The sequence below is a fragment of the Bombyx mandarina genome, chromosome 07 (genome assembly GCF_030267445.1).
Source record: "Bombyx mandarina strain Sakado chromosome 07, ASM3026744v2".
In the NCBI taxonomy this organism is placed as follows: Eukaryota; Metazoa; Arthropoda; class Insecta; order Lepidoptera; family Bombycidae; genus Bombyx; species Bombyx mandarina.
This window is the reverse complement of record NC_143214.1, coordinates 12787607-12802154: the sequence shown is the minus strand read 5'-3', so window position 1 is coordinate 12802154 and position 14548 is coordinate 12787607. Positions and strand designations below refer to the sequence as shown.

Sequence of the window (14548 nt, the reverse complement as noted above, 5' to 3'; positions counted from 1 at the left end):
GTTGCCAGATGTGCCAATTTTGGCGGGACGTCCCGATTTTTAAATAAAAATTAAATGTCCCGCTTTCGGGGATAGCTCGATCGTGCGTGCTGAGGAAGCAGGCTAAAGGATGGCTTTTTCGGCCACCTGACGAAACTAATTTTAAATAAATTGTTTGAATCTGAACGGACCAAAGCCATCAAAGACTTTAAAATGTTTTACACAATTAGCCAACAATGTATAGACAAACGTTATAATTTTTCAAATGAAAATACTTTTTCTAGACTTAAATTCAAAGTTAGTTTTTTTCAAAATGCTGTATCTTTAATATAATTGACAGATGATATTTCGGTAGATAGCTTATATGAAGAGGATGTTAGAATCATTTTTGGAGTGGGAAATTGCTAAGACACTAACTACTTTTCCTGAATACGTTTTTTCCCACACCACCTTTTCATGAATACGTTTTTTCCAACACCACCTTTTCATGAATACGTTTTTTCCCACACCACCTTTTCATGAATACGTTTTTTCCCACACCACCTTTTCCTGAATACGTTTTTTCCCAGATGAATTTAAAATGGTCGGATGTCTGAAATAAATGCTCCGTAAATTCAATGAGAGCAGAATTACTCATCGAGCTTAATCTCGTGTCCAGTGAGAAGTGAAATCTTCACAGAAATATCATGAATAAATAATACTTAAAAATAAAATTATTCTCTTATTGTAAGTTGCAATTTGTAACACTCACTCCTTAAGCAATTTTTTGAAATGCCATATTTTTCTAATGAATAAACCTTTTTGATTTTTATTTCTGTTTTTATTCAGATGACACATAAGAATTTAACGATAGGGTAAATCTGCTTCAAATATATTTTTATTAAAATAAAACATCAATGTCTATTTTTGCTATGTATTACATACACGTAATTTGAACTCTCATAAAAAGATAATTATTCAAAAAAAATTGATAATATACGTTTTTTTACTATGTTCCACTTTCGATGAAAGAATCCTGATTTTTTTCACTCAAAAAGTTCAAAAATCCCATCACAGCAAAAATAAAATCTGGCAATGCTCTTTTTCTTCTTTTTTTTCCTACCTAAGCTGATGGTCTTGAGAGAACATTTTAAGGTAAACTTAACTAGTATATGAGCTCACGGGGCTCAAACCTGACGATGCTGCTAACATTAACCCTAGCAAGAGACATGCTTCGCAGAATCTACCATCGGATCGGAAATGCGACCCACTGAGAAGATCTGGCGAGAAACTCAGTGAGCTAGGCAACGCTGATCATGACTCATATATTGTATTCTGAATCATGAAAACATGATTAACACAAAAAACGTGAGATAGAGTTCATTTATCAGTACATGGTACATTCATATACCGATGACGATTCTAGAGTAGTTTTGCTGCCTGCTAAACTTTTTTCGAGGTAAACGAGGAAAGGAATAAAATTTATATTTACTACTATACTTATTTTACTACGTATTTAGATTTTTATACACTAACAGAAGTTTATTTTTCTTTGCCGATGCCCTTGGGTGATAGTAACCATTCATAATAATAGGCTGGACCATGAGCCTAAAATGGCAATAACAAAATTAATTTTTTAAATGTTTTATGTTGATATAATATGTAGAATTAGTAAGAATGGAATGTATGGAAAGAGTATGGAATGGAGCTTTAAGATGTGACTGAGAGAAAACAGTAAAGGAAAAGAGATCTGAGAGTAATGACAGGCAGAATTACAGAAAAAAAGAAAAATGACGACGTCAGTTTAAATGAGCAAGGAATACGTAAAAAAGGTGTTAATAAATTTTTAACTATTATATTATAGAAGATTTTGGAAAAGGAGAGTAAAAGTGCAACAGTGGAATAATTTTATTTTATGCGCCACAATTCTACCTATATGGAACAAGATTACATTTTATAAAAACAATATTTTGGCTGCCGTCACTATTTATCAACAAGCATTGTGTCTCTGAGTTCATCAGTGTCATATAAAGCTATGGTGCTTTTAATAAATATTATCAATATGCGGCACTAAAGTGTGAGAGAAAACTTTTATGTAATTTGGCTTGAAAACAATTGAGATATTCCACTTTCACTTATAATTGTAAGATCCATTCCCATTCAAGAAAACTTTTATGTAATTTGGATTGAAAAAAATTGAGATATTCTACTTTCACTTATAATTGTAAGATCCATTCCCATTCAAGAAAACTTTTATGTAATTTGGATTGAAAAAAATTGAGATATTCTATTTTCACTTATAATTGTAAGATCCATTCACATTCAAAGTTCAGATGACTATTGAATATCTTTTGATAATTTGCAAACCTAGCAAGAAGAAAAATTGTTTTTATTTTCAAATTTATTTCACTATTATCTCATGTTATTGTATTTTATAATTCGTTTAAGTTATTTACCCGTCTTTGTCGAAAGTTTCGTAGCAAGCGTCCATTTCAGTGAAGACTTCTTCGTTGAATTCCACGCCGTTGGAAACTTCCGACATCGTAGGCTGAATCGGAATGGGTCGCGGAGCATTATGACGTTCCTTATAAACCTATCCAGCACCATGGTGCTTGATAAACAACCTTACATAACCTAAGAGTTAACATATGATACACCGGCTTCTTCAAATAAAATCGGTTGCTTCATCCTTCAAAATTATATTCTAATAGACACGTTAATTGGCATGTTTTGATTTGGGTTATTACAACTGTTTCTTTATTTACAAGGTTTAACCGTTTTTGTATCCTGAAATTGTTAAATTCAAAATATTATTAAAGTCCTGTTGAAAAGACATGACGTTTCAAGAGGTCTATGGTTTCAAGACGTTTGTGAGTTTTGTGACATATTTTTTTTTTACAGTTCGAGATTGTATAGGTAACGGGAACGTATCCCATAACGGTAACTTTGGATTTTGAAATCGAAGCTATAAATTAAATTAAAGTAAATATGATTGTTACTCTCTGGCGGAAATGTTCATAACTATAATTTGTAATTTATCCTTCGTGAAATCACTTTTGGCTTACAAGCTCTTATCTTTTTTTTTATTGCTTAGATGGATGGATGAGCTCACAGCCCACCTGGTGTTAAGTGGTTACTAGAGCCTATAGACATCTACAACGTAAATGCGCCACCCACCTCGAGATATAAGTTCTAAAGTCTCAGTATAGTTACAACAGCTACCCCACCCTTCGAACCGAAACGCATTACTGCTTTACGGCGGAAATAGGTGGGGTGGTGGTACCTACCCGTGCGTACTCACAAGAGGTCCTACCACCAGTGATTAGGCAAATTATAATTTTTCGGGTTTGGTTTTTATTACACGATGTTATTCCTTCACCGTGGAAGTCAATCGTGAATATTCGTTGAGTACGTATTTCATTAGAAAAATTGGTACCCGCCTGCGAGATTCGAACACCGGTGCATCGCTACATACGAATGCACCGGACGTCTTATGCTTTAGGCCACGCCGACTTCATCTTGTAAGCCAAGTCTTATAAGCCCGCACGGATAGATACCACCACCCCATCTATTTTTGTCGTGAAGCAGTATTACATTTCGGCTGAAGACTAAGGCATCCATTGTACTGTAAAAACTAATACTTAGAACTTATGTCTCAAGAAGGGCGGCTGCATTGTATTGGTGATTCTGAGCCCCGGTATCTACTTAATACCAGATGGATCGGAGCTTGCTATCTGACTAAGCAAAATAATAAATCTGATCGAAGTTATCATAAACGCTTAATCTGGAGAATTTGTTGATTCAGCGGAGGCCAAAAGCAATCTATACGTAGTGATTTTAATTGTTTCATTTTAAGTATTTAACGAGGAACCTATATAAGATACTAAAACTAACATCCAACATTTACAGAGAGCTCCCACGTAATAGTTGGACACCAATTGTCATTGTTTAACCAGAAGTAAATGGTATTTTTTATTTTGACAATATAGTGTTTCTCTGAGTACAAAAATAGCATTAACCGTTTAATATTCCAAAAAGTGTACCATCCACCTAAACTGAAGTCATAAAAATGCTAGAAAAATTATTTAGCGGATTATTTTAAAAAGTCCATTGATCATCCAAACATCACTGAGATTCTGTTTTATTTCATTATTGTCATGTATTCAGCTCCAGCTCATTTTATTCAATTCTAATAAATTTCATTTCTCATTTGTAATTTGACTAAGTCAAGTATATTTTACTTAATGGTCTTAGTTCCCTTTGCCTGTTCTATCACAAAAGACAAATGTAATCTATGTGCGCGCAAGCGTGGTTTAAATAATTTTTAAGTCAAAATCTCCAATTATCACTGTCAATTATTCAACTTTTAAAAACTACTAGATTTATGTTATTCTACTATTTTTAGGCCGTGTAGAAGTACATAAGTACATACAAAATCATTACCGCTTGATAGCCAAGAAATGCTCATTAATTGCGAAGTTAGCTAGCCCTAAAATATTCGTGTACAGAATTTTAGTTTGTAGTTACCGCGGTGAAGCAAATATGGTGATTGAAAAATTACACGGTCTTCAGGCCACCAGTATTACTCTAAACGATAGATTTACTTTGCTATCCACTGCTGGAACTGATCGCGCAGCTATGCGCATGAAAAAACGTCCTACCGTACATCAATACCTTACACAAACCCTGAACATAAGAAACCGTTTCTTGATTGACCAGATCGCTCGAAAGCTGGAGTATCAGATGAAGCGGGTGAGTAATAAAAATATAAACGTATAATTATGACCCACAAAATATCGCTCCTCATATTTCTCATCCGAATTAAAATCGAATCCGAAACCTTTTGTCAAGAGCTAATATTCTCCCTCCAATTTCTGATCTTTATATTTTAAATGTTTCTTGTTGCTTAGGCTGGTTAATTAATAATTACAGGGTCTAATAAAAAAAAGCCATTACTATCTGCTGTTTCTGGTAATTTGTTGTTTTGTTTCTGATACTGTTGTAGGTGCACCTGTGAAGTAGTTGATCTTCGACTTTTGAGCCTCCTTCCGAGATCTTAGCCAATCTTACCTCATTATCTGACCCTGTGTTTACCAACCCTTTCTAGTGAAACTGGAATAGCCTAATTGTTACCAGCAATACCTCAAACAATATTTCCAGTTTTAAAAAGTTATTAAAATTTTGACTATAGGGCAATCGAAGTTTCTCATCTATGAAATCCCACATTTGATCTCATTTCAATTTACATTTGAAACATGCGTAATTCAAGAAACAGTACTGGCAGTACTAAAGTAAAATTACAGAAAAAAACATAAAATTATCAACTTATCTAAAAATTATAAATTTATCTACTTATCATAAAATTATAAAATTACCTACTTATCTAAAAATTATAAAATTAATCTTCGATAGATTTCGATTATGGAATGTGTTGTCCTGCTATTGTTTTCAGATTTAACAGTGTTTTTATTTATTTAACTTAACCTTGTATGGTAAGGCCCAACTTGAAAATTTCAATCAGATCTTCAGCTCCAAAATTCTGTTAAAACAAGTGAATAAATTGTGATAACACATCTCCTAGGTTTTATTTAGCAAAATAGCTACAATAAGACACTGAATGCTAGTAAAAGTTGAGGAAGATAAAAAAATAATTTCAGGCGACATTACGTCAACGGCTTGGACTGGGTCAAGCACCATTCCATCAGTTCGATAATCGGAACACCTTCCAGAGTTTGATGAGGTCAAACAGCACCAGTAACCTCAGCAACAGAAGCGTCAAGACTCGAATTGGCCGGAGACAGTTCAACGGCAATTTAAAGTGAGTCTTCATTATTTATTATAACAATAGTGAGAAGTGTAGAATGTTTTATTTTATTTAGCCATTTATGGGCAAATAAGGTCATGACTGACGTGACCATTTTTTTCTCGTGTCAAAGCGGGACGCCTACGGAATTTCATTTCTAAATAAATACATATTATATAGGGGTATGTCGGGGTAAGATGTTGTAATATTTAAATGCAAAATAAAAAATATGGTTTAAAAAATGACTTGAAATAATTTATTATGGTATCTTACCCTCACTGACATCTTAATCCTTACACCAACCAAATTGCCCTTAAATTAAAATTTATTAATAATTTCGCATCAAAAAACTACTTTTCTACAGCCAAATTGTAGTTACTTTAGTATGTATTTTGTAATACAATACATAAAGATTCGGGATAAGTATGTATTCGGTAAGTTTCTTATAAACACATGCACAACAGATAAATGAAAGCGGGACATTTTTGTTCTTGTTGTGGACAGCAGGACGGATAGCCTGAAAGCGGGACAATCCCGCCCAAAGCGGGACGTATGGTCACGTTAGTCATGACTTACTTGAGACCTTAGAACTTATATCTCAAGATGGGTGGCGCATTTACGTTGTGGATGTCTATGGGCTCCAGTAACCACTTAACACCAGGTGGGCTGTGAGCTCGTCCAACTATCTAAGCAATAAAAAAAAACCCACCTAATATTAAGTTAATAGATGGTAATTGAGTTGAGCTTGTTTACCTGCCTATTTATCTATTGATTATAAAAAAAAGATTATCATTGAATGCATTGAAAATTCCAAGGACAGGATAGCTTTCAGTGAATTGTTTCAGCTTTTAGTGAATTGATAACAAAAAACAGCACTAGCATTTAGGTGCATTAGATTTCTTGTAAACTGAGTCAAAAAAAAAAACTGAGTCAGACATACTCACTGCATCAATTAATAGGCAAATTATTTAACCAATTCTCTAAGATAATTTACCTAAAACTTCATTGGATATAACAAACAATAGAAATTTGTGTAATTCACAAGGCTAAACCGTTATTATATAGGTTTTTAAAAACAAATGCACCGTAATGAGGACAAATGCTGTTATTCTGTTTTTGTTCAAACAGATGTCAATTAAATAATCTTTGTATAAATCTGTACAAATAATTGTGTTCACTACATGGATTCGATTATTTCATTTATTGTCTGTGTGCTTATTGTGCCGTATTGTTCTGCCTGGTGAATGTTTGTTTTTTATAAATTAACAAACGGATGAATGTTTGGATTTTTTTATATGAAGTAATGTTTTTTTTTCCTTACAAATACTGCCAGCGGTTGATATTTTAATTATATTGGATCATATCGACAAACGCTTAAAGCGTCCAATAGTTAGAATGACAAAGAAGGTTTAAATTTTTGGATAGATATTTCTATGTAAGTCCAATAATGACTAATGTGTAAAACGAACAGCATTCATTCACAATCCCGAACAATATATTTAATTGCGTAATTGCTTAATAAACATAATAATATATATTTTGTTATATTGCAATATGGCACATACACATTTGTTGTACCTATTATGTGGTTGATATTAAATATGACACCAAAGTAGAAAAAATCATTGAACCATAGACAAAAGCAATAGTAAATAGTGAACATGAACTATAAGCTGAGTCTTAATAATATCACTAAAGGGTAATAAGATAAGATTTTAATATTAATTTGTAAAATCATTGACAGTCGGTCAGCATCGTTCGGTGACCTGTCAATGGCTGGTGCCGGGCGACCACTGCGTGGGTTCCGGCGGCGCGGGGGCGGGCCGCGGGCAGTCCGGGGAAGATTCAGGTAAATACACACATCCACTATGTTAACAATAACTACAAAGTGGTCTACCAATATGATGTTGTGTAGTAGATTTTTTTTTTATTACTTAGATGGGTGGACGAGCTCACAGTACACCTGGTGCTAAGTGGTTACTGTAGCCCATAGACATCTACAACGTAAATGCGCCACCCACCTTGAGACATAAGTTCTAAGGTCTCAGGTATAGTTACAACGGCTGCCCCACCCTTCAAACCGAAACGCATTACTGCTTCACGGCAGAAATAAGCAGGGTTGCGGTACCTACCCGCGCGGACTCTCAAGAGGTCCTACCACCAGTAGATGTTGGTGTGATTCAGGTTTTTTTCAATCTGGTCCACGGTTACCGCTACAAAGCTTTTTGTAAACGACACTCCTAAGTATCTTTCTTCGAAGGAGCGTAAAGAGTATATGTGAGCAGCCGCAGTAACTTATTTTGACAATATAACACCAGAGACACTCAACTTGAAACATGAATCAGGAATGTGTGTTTCCAGCACCTATAGCGTGTGCTATCAGGAAATTTCTGATAAGTAAACATTTAAATAAATAACAAATATGTGCAATTCACACGTGGTAGAAGGGACACCTTCAAAAATTAAAATACAATTATCCTAAATGTCTAAGTATATGTATAATTTTGTCATTAGTAAATAATTGTAAATCATCTATTATAGTATGAGGTAGCGCCCTCTGTGAATTGATATTTTAACTTCACGTATAATCCTAGATTAAAATTCACTACAAGAGGTTTCATACACACGTTAGTATTAAAAAACCTCGTAGATGGCGCTGTATTAAAAGAAAAAAAGAAACGAAAAAACACTACACTGAGAACGTCTAATATGTTCTATCTCATTCTCTCGCCGGCTGAATCCTATACATTTATGTGTTTGTGTCTCTATGGACTTATTTTTTCGTTTCATCAAGTTTAAAATCATAACAACTCATTGTTCTGAACTCAGTCTCACCGGATTACACACAGTCCATGTTTGTGATCTTACCACAGTACTTATGACGACGCTTGTACCTGAAAGTAAGTATTGTACTTTTTGACGAAGCGTGTTGCTGATAACTCTGTTTCAGTAATCTGACGAAGCGTGTTGCGGATAATAACATGTACTTTTAGGTTATTAAAGTAATTTTAAAGTCCATGTGTAAAGGCCAACGTGTGTTGTGTGGGTTCCAGTCGCGGCGCCGGCCAGCAGTCCGGGCGCGTGACCAGGGTGGCGCAGCGCGGCCGCCCCGCCACCAGACCCGCAGGTAACCCTCGTGCTCCACTAGACACACACACAAATTTGTTGGAATACATTATGTCCACAATAAATGTCGAGAAAAATATTCAGATTCACTAATTAGATCTTGTAATAAAATTCTATATTGACTTTAACTGATATAATATTATCTATACTAAAATAACATTTGATATGATTTTTTTTATTGCTTAGAAGCCTTTAACTCACGGTCCACCCGGTGTTAAGTGGTTACTGGAGCCCATAGACATCTACAACGTAAATACTGACCCAACTTGAGACATCACTTCTAAGGTCGCAATCTTTATACTGGTGGTAGGACCTCTTGTGAGTCCGCACGGGTAGGTACCACCACCCTGTGCCTATTTCTGCCGTGAAGGAGTAATGGTTCGGTTTGAAGGGTGGGGCGGCCGTTTTAACTACCTAGTCAGGTCATAAATTCTGTCACATGTTTAATGTAAAATAATTGAAACAAGTTTATTAATTATGTAACCATTCATATACCAAAATGAACTTAACAAAACATAGATTCTTATGACACTAAAGTTTATTCAAAATGACCTCCGTGATTTTGAATACGGGCCTTCAATCTGCGCGGCCAGTCGTCTATCGCAGCACGAACGAGGTCCATGTCAATATCGGCGGCTGCCTTAATCAAGGATGTCTTGAGTGACTCCAAATTGGGATGAGGGTTTGAGCACGCCTTTTCCTCCAAGTGTTGCCATATCTTGTAATCTACGCGCCGCCAGCCAGTCTTGTGTGCTCTTCGCTCTATGAGCTGGCGCCGAATCTTGTTGGAATACCCAGTGCCTGTTATTGAACATGATGGTATGAGAAACAGGTTCCACAAGGTTCGTCAGGACTGTATTTTGATACACAACTGCATTCGTTTTTACACCTTTCTCACAAAAATGTACCTCTATTAAGCCCCAATAAGAAACTCCCAACCATACCATGAGCGAGGATGGAAAATGACCTCGTTGGACACGCGGAATACGGTTGCTCGCTTCTTCACTACTGTGTGCGTACACCTTATCATTTTGTTTGTTGTAGCTCTCTTCTACGGTAAAAATTTTTTCATCCGAAAAAAGAATTTCCCGATATTTTTTTCCCGCGTACCGCTTCAACAAAGCGCGGCATCTCTTCAGTCTTAGGTCCATTAGACGAGCATTCAAACGATGCCCTGTTTTTCTTCGATATGCCCGAAGCCCTAAGTCTTCATTTAACACCCATTTCACCGTGGTTTTGCTTAACCCCATCTGAAGGGCCAACAGTTTCTGCTTACGTTTGGGATTTCTTTGAATTCGCGCCTTCACAGCTTTTATCACTGCTGGAGTCCTAACAGACCGAGGGCGACCACTTCTTGACCTGTCATCTACACTAGAGTCTTCATTGTATCGTTTGATGGTACGATAAACGAATCTTTTGGTTATATTCAAATGTTTTCAGTATGTTAAAAATTTGAATTGGCGCGTAACCGCAACGATGCAACGCAATAACTGCAACACGGTCTTCTTTAAGCGTCCACTCCATATTTAAAAATGAGTAAAATTCTAAAAGTATACATTTTTATTTTCATGAACAATTCGAAATTCGAATTCAATAAACTTTTTTGTGGCCAGCATTCTAAAAGAAAAGTTTTTACTGTGTGACAATACTTATGACCTGACTAGTTATACTGAGACCTTAGAACTCATATCTCAAGGTGGGTAGCGGTATTTACGTGGTAGATGTCTATGGGATCCAGTAAGCACTTAACACCAGGTGGGCTGTGAGCTCATCCACACATCTAAGCAATAAAAAAAAACCAATGTAAACTTTATAGAAAACGAAGACATAATATATGTATGTGTATGTTCACTGTGTAACGTAATATGTTTTAATGATTTCCAGGTCGCGTGCTCCGCAGTCAGCAACAGAAGCCGGTGCCCAGCAGGGAACAGCTGGACGCGGAACTGGACCAATACATGGCCAGCTCCAAGTCCGCCCTGGATCTTGAGTTAGAAGCCTACATGAGAGAAGCCGAGCTGCTTGAGTGACCAGTAGTGATGAGTGTTGAAATGAATAGTGATGAGTGTTAAAGTGAATAGTGACGTTTGAAGTAAGGTGTACCCCACGGCTGGAGCACTTAGTGCCAGTCCCAGGAGCCTGTGGCTTGTCGAGTACGGGCCCAAACTAATGTTTTTCAACCAGGCTCCTCAGACTTATAGTTACATATCGCCTTTTCGAATTAAAAGTGCACAATTTCCAAAAATATTAGAAAGTGACTTTTTATGCGTAAACATTTGGTATCACCAGTATTTTTCTCATAAATACTGTCAAAAGAGCGTAGTTTAGTTTTAGTTTCTTTTTTTTAGTTTACCTATGTTTTGAATACTATTAACAAAATTAATACATACTTTTATCTTACTTTAAAAGACAGATAATGTAACTGGTAAAAAAAAAGGTTGCAAAGATGATTAATATTAAAAATATTACATGTTAAACCTTTAAAATACTCTCCTGTAAAATTAGTAAGTTTTGAGATTATACAGTTTTAATGCGAGAAGACGATATGAATCCGGCTAAACTTGATTCAGCTTCACCAAGTTTATTCACTGAATGTAAAAAAGAAATAAACCTTCATATCAAAATCGTTATTCATCTGTGTCGCCTCCTGACTGCTAATATTTCTACGTGCCGTGGAATTTCCTAGCGCTATGCGGAAACTGTTTATTTTCCTTTGTCCTTGTTTCTTTATTTTCAAACCGTACATTTGGATGGTTTAGTTAATGTATAATAAAACTAATGAAATACAAAAATTACACTGTCCAAGTTACTGATTATAACTACATCAGAGTAGATTGAAGGGTTTAGTTACTAGTGTATTGGTGTGAACTAATGTGTTGCCACTAGCTGTCAATAGACATAATAAGTATAACAGAATACCAGACGGTGACAATGTCAATGTCTGTTTGCTTATGAAAAGAAAAATGACAGTATTTAATGTTTTAATAAACATTTAAATTAAGTTGTAAGTTTTGGAATATAACAAGTATGAGTATAAGTGACAAATAATTGTGCAGTCCGGTGCCACAGTGTAGCTTTGTTTTGGTTTTTACTAACTAATTCGGCTAATTTCTCAATTAAATTCTTATCCAAAAATGTTTGCATACATCCATAATATAAGAATAGTGTAAAATAGTGTCTAATTCAACTTGAAACCGCCCTAATTAATGTTGACTGGCTGGTGGCTGGTCGTTGTGCCCATGAACCTCTGTGATCACTTACCAATAGATGAGCGGGGCCTATGTAAATTTTTTGACGCAAAACGCTCTTAGATTAATTCAATTAAAATAAATGGTACATACTTTTAAAATATTAAAAAGATTAGGTAACTGGGAGCGTAAGTTGTAACCTGATTTTGTTCTCTTGATAATGCGTGAATAAACTGGCAACTCCACGTTGGTGGTTTCGGTGTTGCCATTTGAATTTCTATGTGTACAGTCAAATTTAATTGGCAACACAAATACGTTTGTTTCTTTTTACGAAAGTTTTTTTTTTTTTTGTTGATTTAACTATAAGGTACCTCAAACAGTTTGTACTGTCAATGTCATTGTTGTTGAAGTTGAAAGTCAACAGAATGTTGGAGCATAATTTGTGATAAGTTGTTTCTCAATAAAATTATGAAAATCATGTCTTTAACATTATTTAATTAGCTCGAGTCTTGCTTGTATCTGTGTATTTGTTGCAAGAGAATATTTTTCACCCCCTTCCAACCGTCAGTGTGACTTGAAACTTGGCACCGTTATCAAGGATCCATAACAAAATGATAATTCAATTAAATTGTCCGTTTATCATGATCAGGATCTTCAGGAATAATCCTGAAAATAGGGTAGGGTCTGCTTCACGACCTGCAGCGTGTAGGCGCCTGCTGCCCTTAGATATCAAAGCAGTTTCTCAGGTTCCTCCGCCGAAATCGAGCCCCTGTTCCAAGTTAAAGCTCTAGTAATTACGGAACCTGTCATCAGATAGAAGATCTAGATTGCTCTAAATTGTCAAGAAAAGTTCAGTGCGATAGTGATAGATCACGAAATGACCCGGTCATCGTTCTCGTCGTACTCGTCGCCTGCGACGAAGGGCTCGGCAAGTAAATTAACCCTCAGACACAACCCACTGAGTTTCTCGCCGGATCTTCTCAGTGGGTCGCGTTTCCAATCCGGTGGTAGATTCTGCGAAGCACGGCTCTTGCTAGGGTTCGTGTTAGCAACATAGTCAGCTTGAGCCCCGTGAGCTCACTTATTAGGTACGGTTACACTGATATGTTCTCTCTAGACCAGTGGTGGGCAAACATTTTTAATGGCGGGCTACGAAGCTAATGAAATTCTAGAGGTAGGCCAGAATTATAGAAAAATGTTGTTTTCCCAATAAATAAACTAATACTTGTGACAGACTGCCGAGATAATTATAATGATGGCAAGTTAATTATGAGATAACGAAAGCTCAAAACACCCCTGACGAATTGGAGCTTTCATGAAAAATTCGAAGATTTTCAATTATAAACGTTAGATTTTATTTTACGCGCCAAAATGCTGACTAGAATATTTGGATGGATGGACTTTCGGTGGGCCGGATTAAGTACTTCCGCGGGCCGTACTTTGCCCATCACTGCTCTAGACCATCAGCTTAGGTAGGAAAAAAAACGAAATGAAATATAGAAGGACCTTATAATTTGTTTTCTCATAGTAAGTAATATAATAGGTGCACTTAAAGTCGTTTCAAAGTCACTATGAAACTATCTTTAAAATAGAAAAGAGCAAAAATAAGTATAGCTTAAAGTACTAAAAATAATCTTTTGGAGCTAGCTAAACTAAAAATTGAAAATTATTTTCTACAAGTTCGGAGAAAAAAAAACGTGTAGAGATAAATTTTGATTTGTTGTAAAGTTAATTTTGTATAAATTTGCAAAAATATTCGAAAATGCTTTGTCGCAATTAAAAAAGCTTGTTCCTTAAACGAGTTCTGGCCGGAATTGAACCCGGCGCTAAACGTTGCTTAGTCAAGATAATTTTGTATAATTTACCGTAACTGCACATAATTGCGGATATCGGTTTAGACGAGAGCGGTGACCGCTTAATGTTAAACGGGCTGTGTTTTGATTACGAGATCACGCACTCGACATTGTGTACCACAGGTATCCTCCTTGCGTCGATAATCCTCAATCCTGAAGGTCGTGGCCTCATGAGGCTTTCTTGAGAACATGGTGGTTTTTTTTTCCCCTACCTAAGCTGAGATAGCCTTGAGAGCCTTGAGAGGCTATATCAGCGTCGCCTTAACTAGTAGGTGAGCTCACGGGGCTCAAACCTGATGACGTTGCTATCACGAACCCTAGCAAGAGCCGTGCTTCGCAGAATGTACCACCGGACCGGAAACGCGACCCACTAAGAAGATCCGGCGAGAAACTCAGTGGGCTGAAAACATGGTGGGTTCCCGCGTCCTTCCACGGCAGTGCTTATGGAAGAGATTTAGTTCTTCAAGGCCGCCGAAGCCTTATTTGGGTCCCGCTAATTGACCGCCGCCAGACATTCGGCGTTGACTGTTTTACGGTGAAACGGCCGAACTCCAACTCAAGCCTTCTCTTTTCTCACCCGGGCTTGGGACCGGCATTGGCAGAGTTACCGCAGGTATAAC

At 36.4% G+C, this 14548-nt stretch overlaps 2 protein-coding genes across 2 annotated transcripts in view; one reads left to right on the top strand and one right to left on the bottom strand.

The window, feature by feature from the left end:
* The window catches only part of Naam (Nicotinamide amidase), a 37747-nt gene extending 34945 nt beyond the window's left edge, over positions 1 to 2802 (bottom strand). Inside the window, exon 1 of the mRNA XM_089728878.1 lies at positions 2415 to 2802. Coding sequence (XP_089585004.1) covers positions 2415 to 2500 — 86 coding nt within the window. The 5' untranslated portion in view covers positions 2501 to 2802. The remainder of the gene's footprint in view (positions 1 to 2414) is intronic.
* A 1412-nt stretch (positions 2803 to 4214) lies between these two features.
* On the top strand, positions 4215 to 12553 carry LOC149502735 (uncharacterized). Its single transcript, XM_089728877.1, has 5 exons — positions 4215 to 4710; positions 5616 to 5776; positions 7506 to 7610; positions 8815 to 8888; positions 10772 to 12553. The coding sequence occupies exons 1-5, from the start codon at positions 4501 to 4503 to the stop codon at positions 10915 to 10917; spliced, it is 696 nt and encodes a 231-aa protein (XP_089585003.1). The 5' UTR covers positions 4215 to 4500; the 3' UTR covers positions 10918 to 12553.
* The last annotated feature ends 1995 nt before the right edge of the window (positions 12554 to 14548 follow it).

Coding starts and splice junctions, on each gene's coding strand:
- LOC149502735 (XM_089728877.1), top strand. CDS start 4,501: ATGGTGATTGAAAAATTACACGGTCTTCAGGCCACCAGTATTACTCTA. Junction 4,711..5,615: donor TGGAGTATCAGATGAAGCGG/GTGAGTAATAAA, acceptor AAATAATTTCAG/GCGACATTACGTCAACGGCT. Junction 8,889..10,771: donor CCCCGCCACCAGACCCGCAG/GTAACCCTCGTG, acceptor AATGATTTCCAG/GTCGCGTGCTCCGCAGTCAG.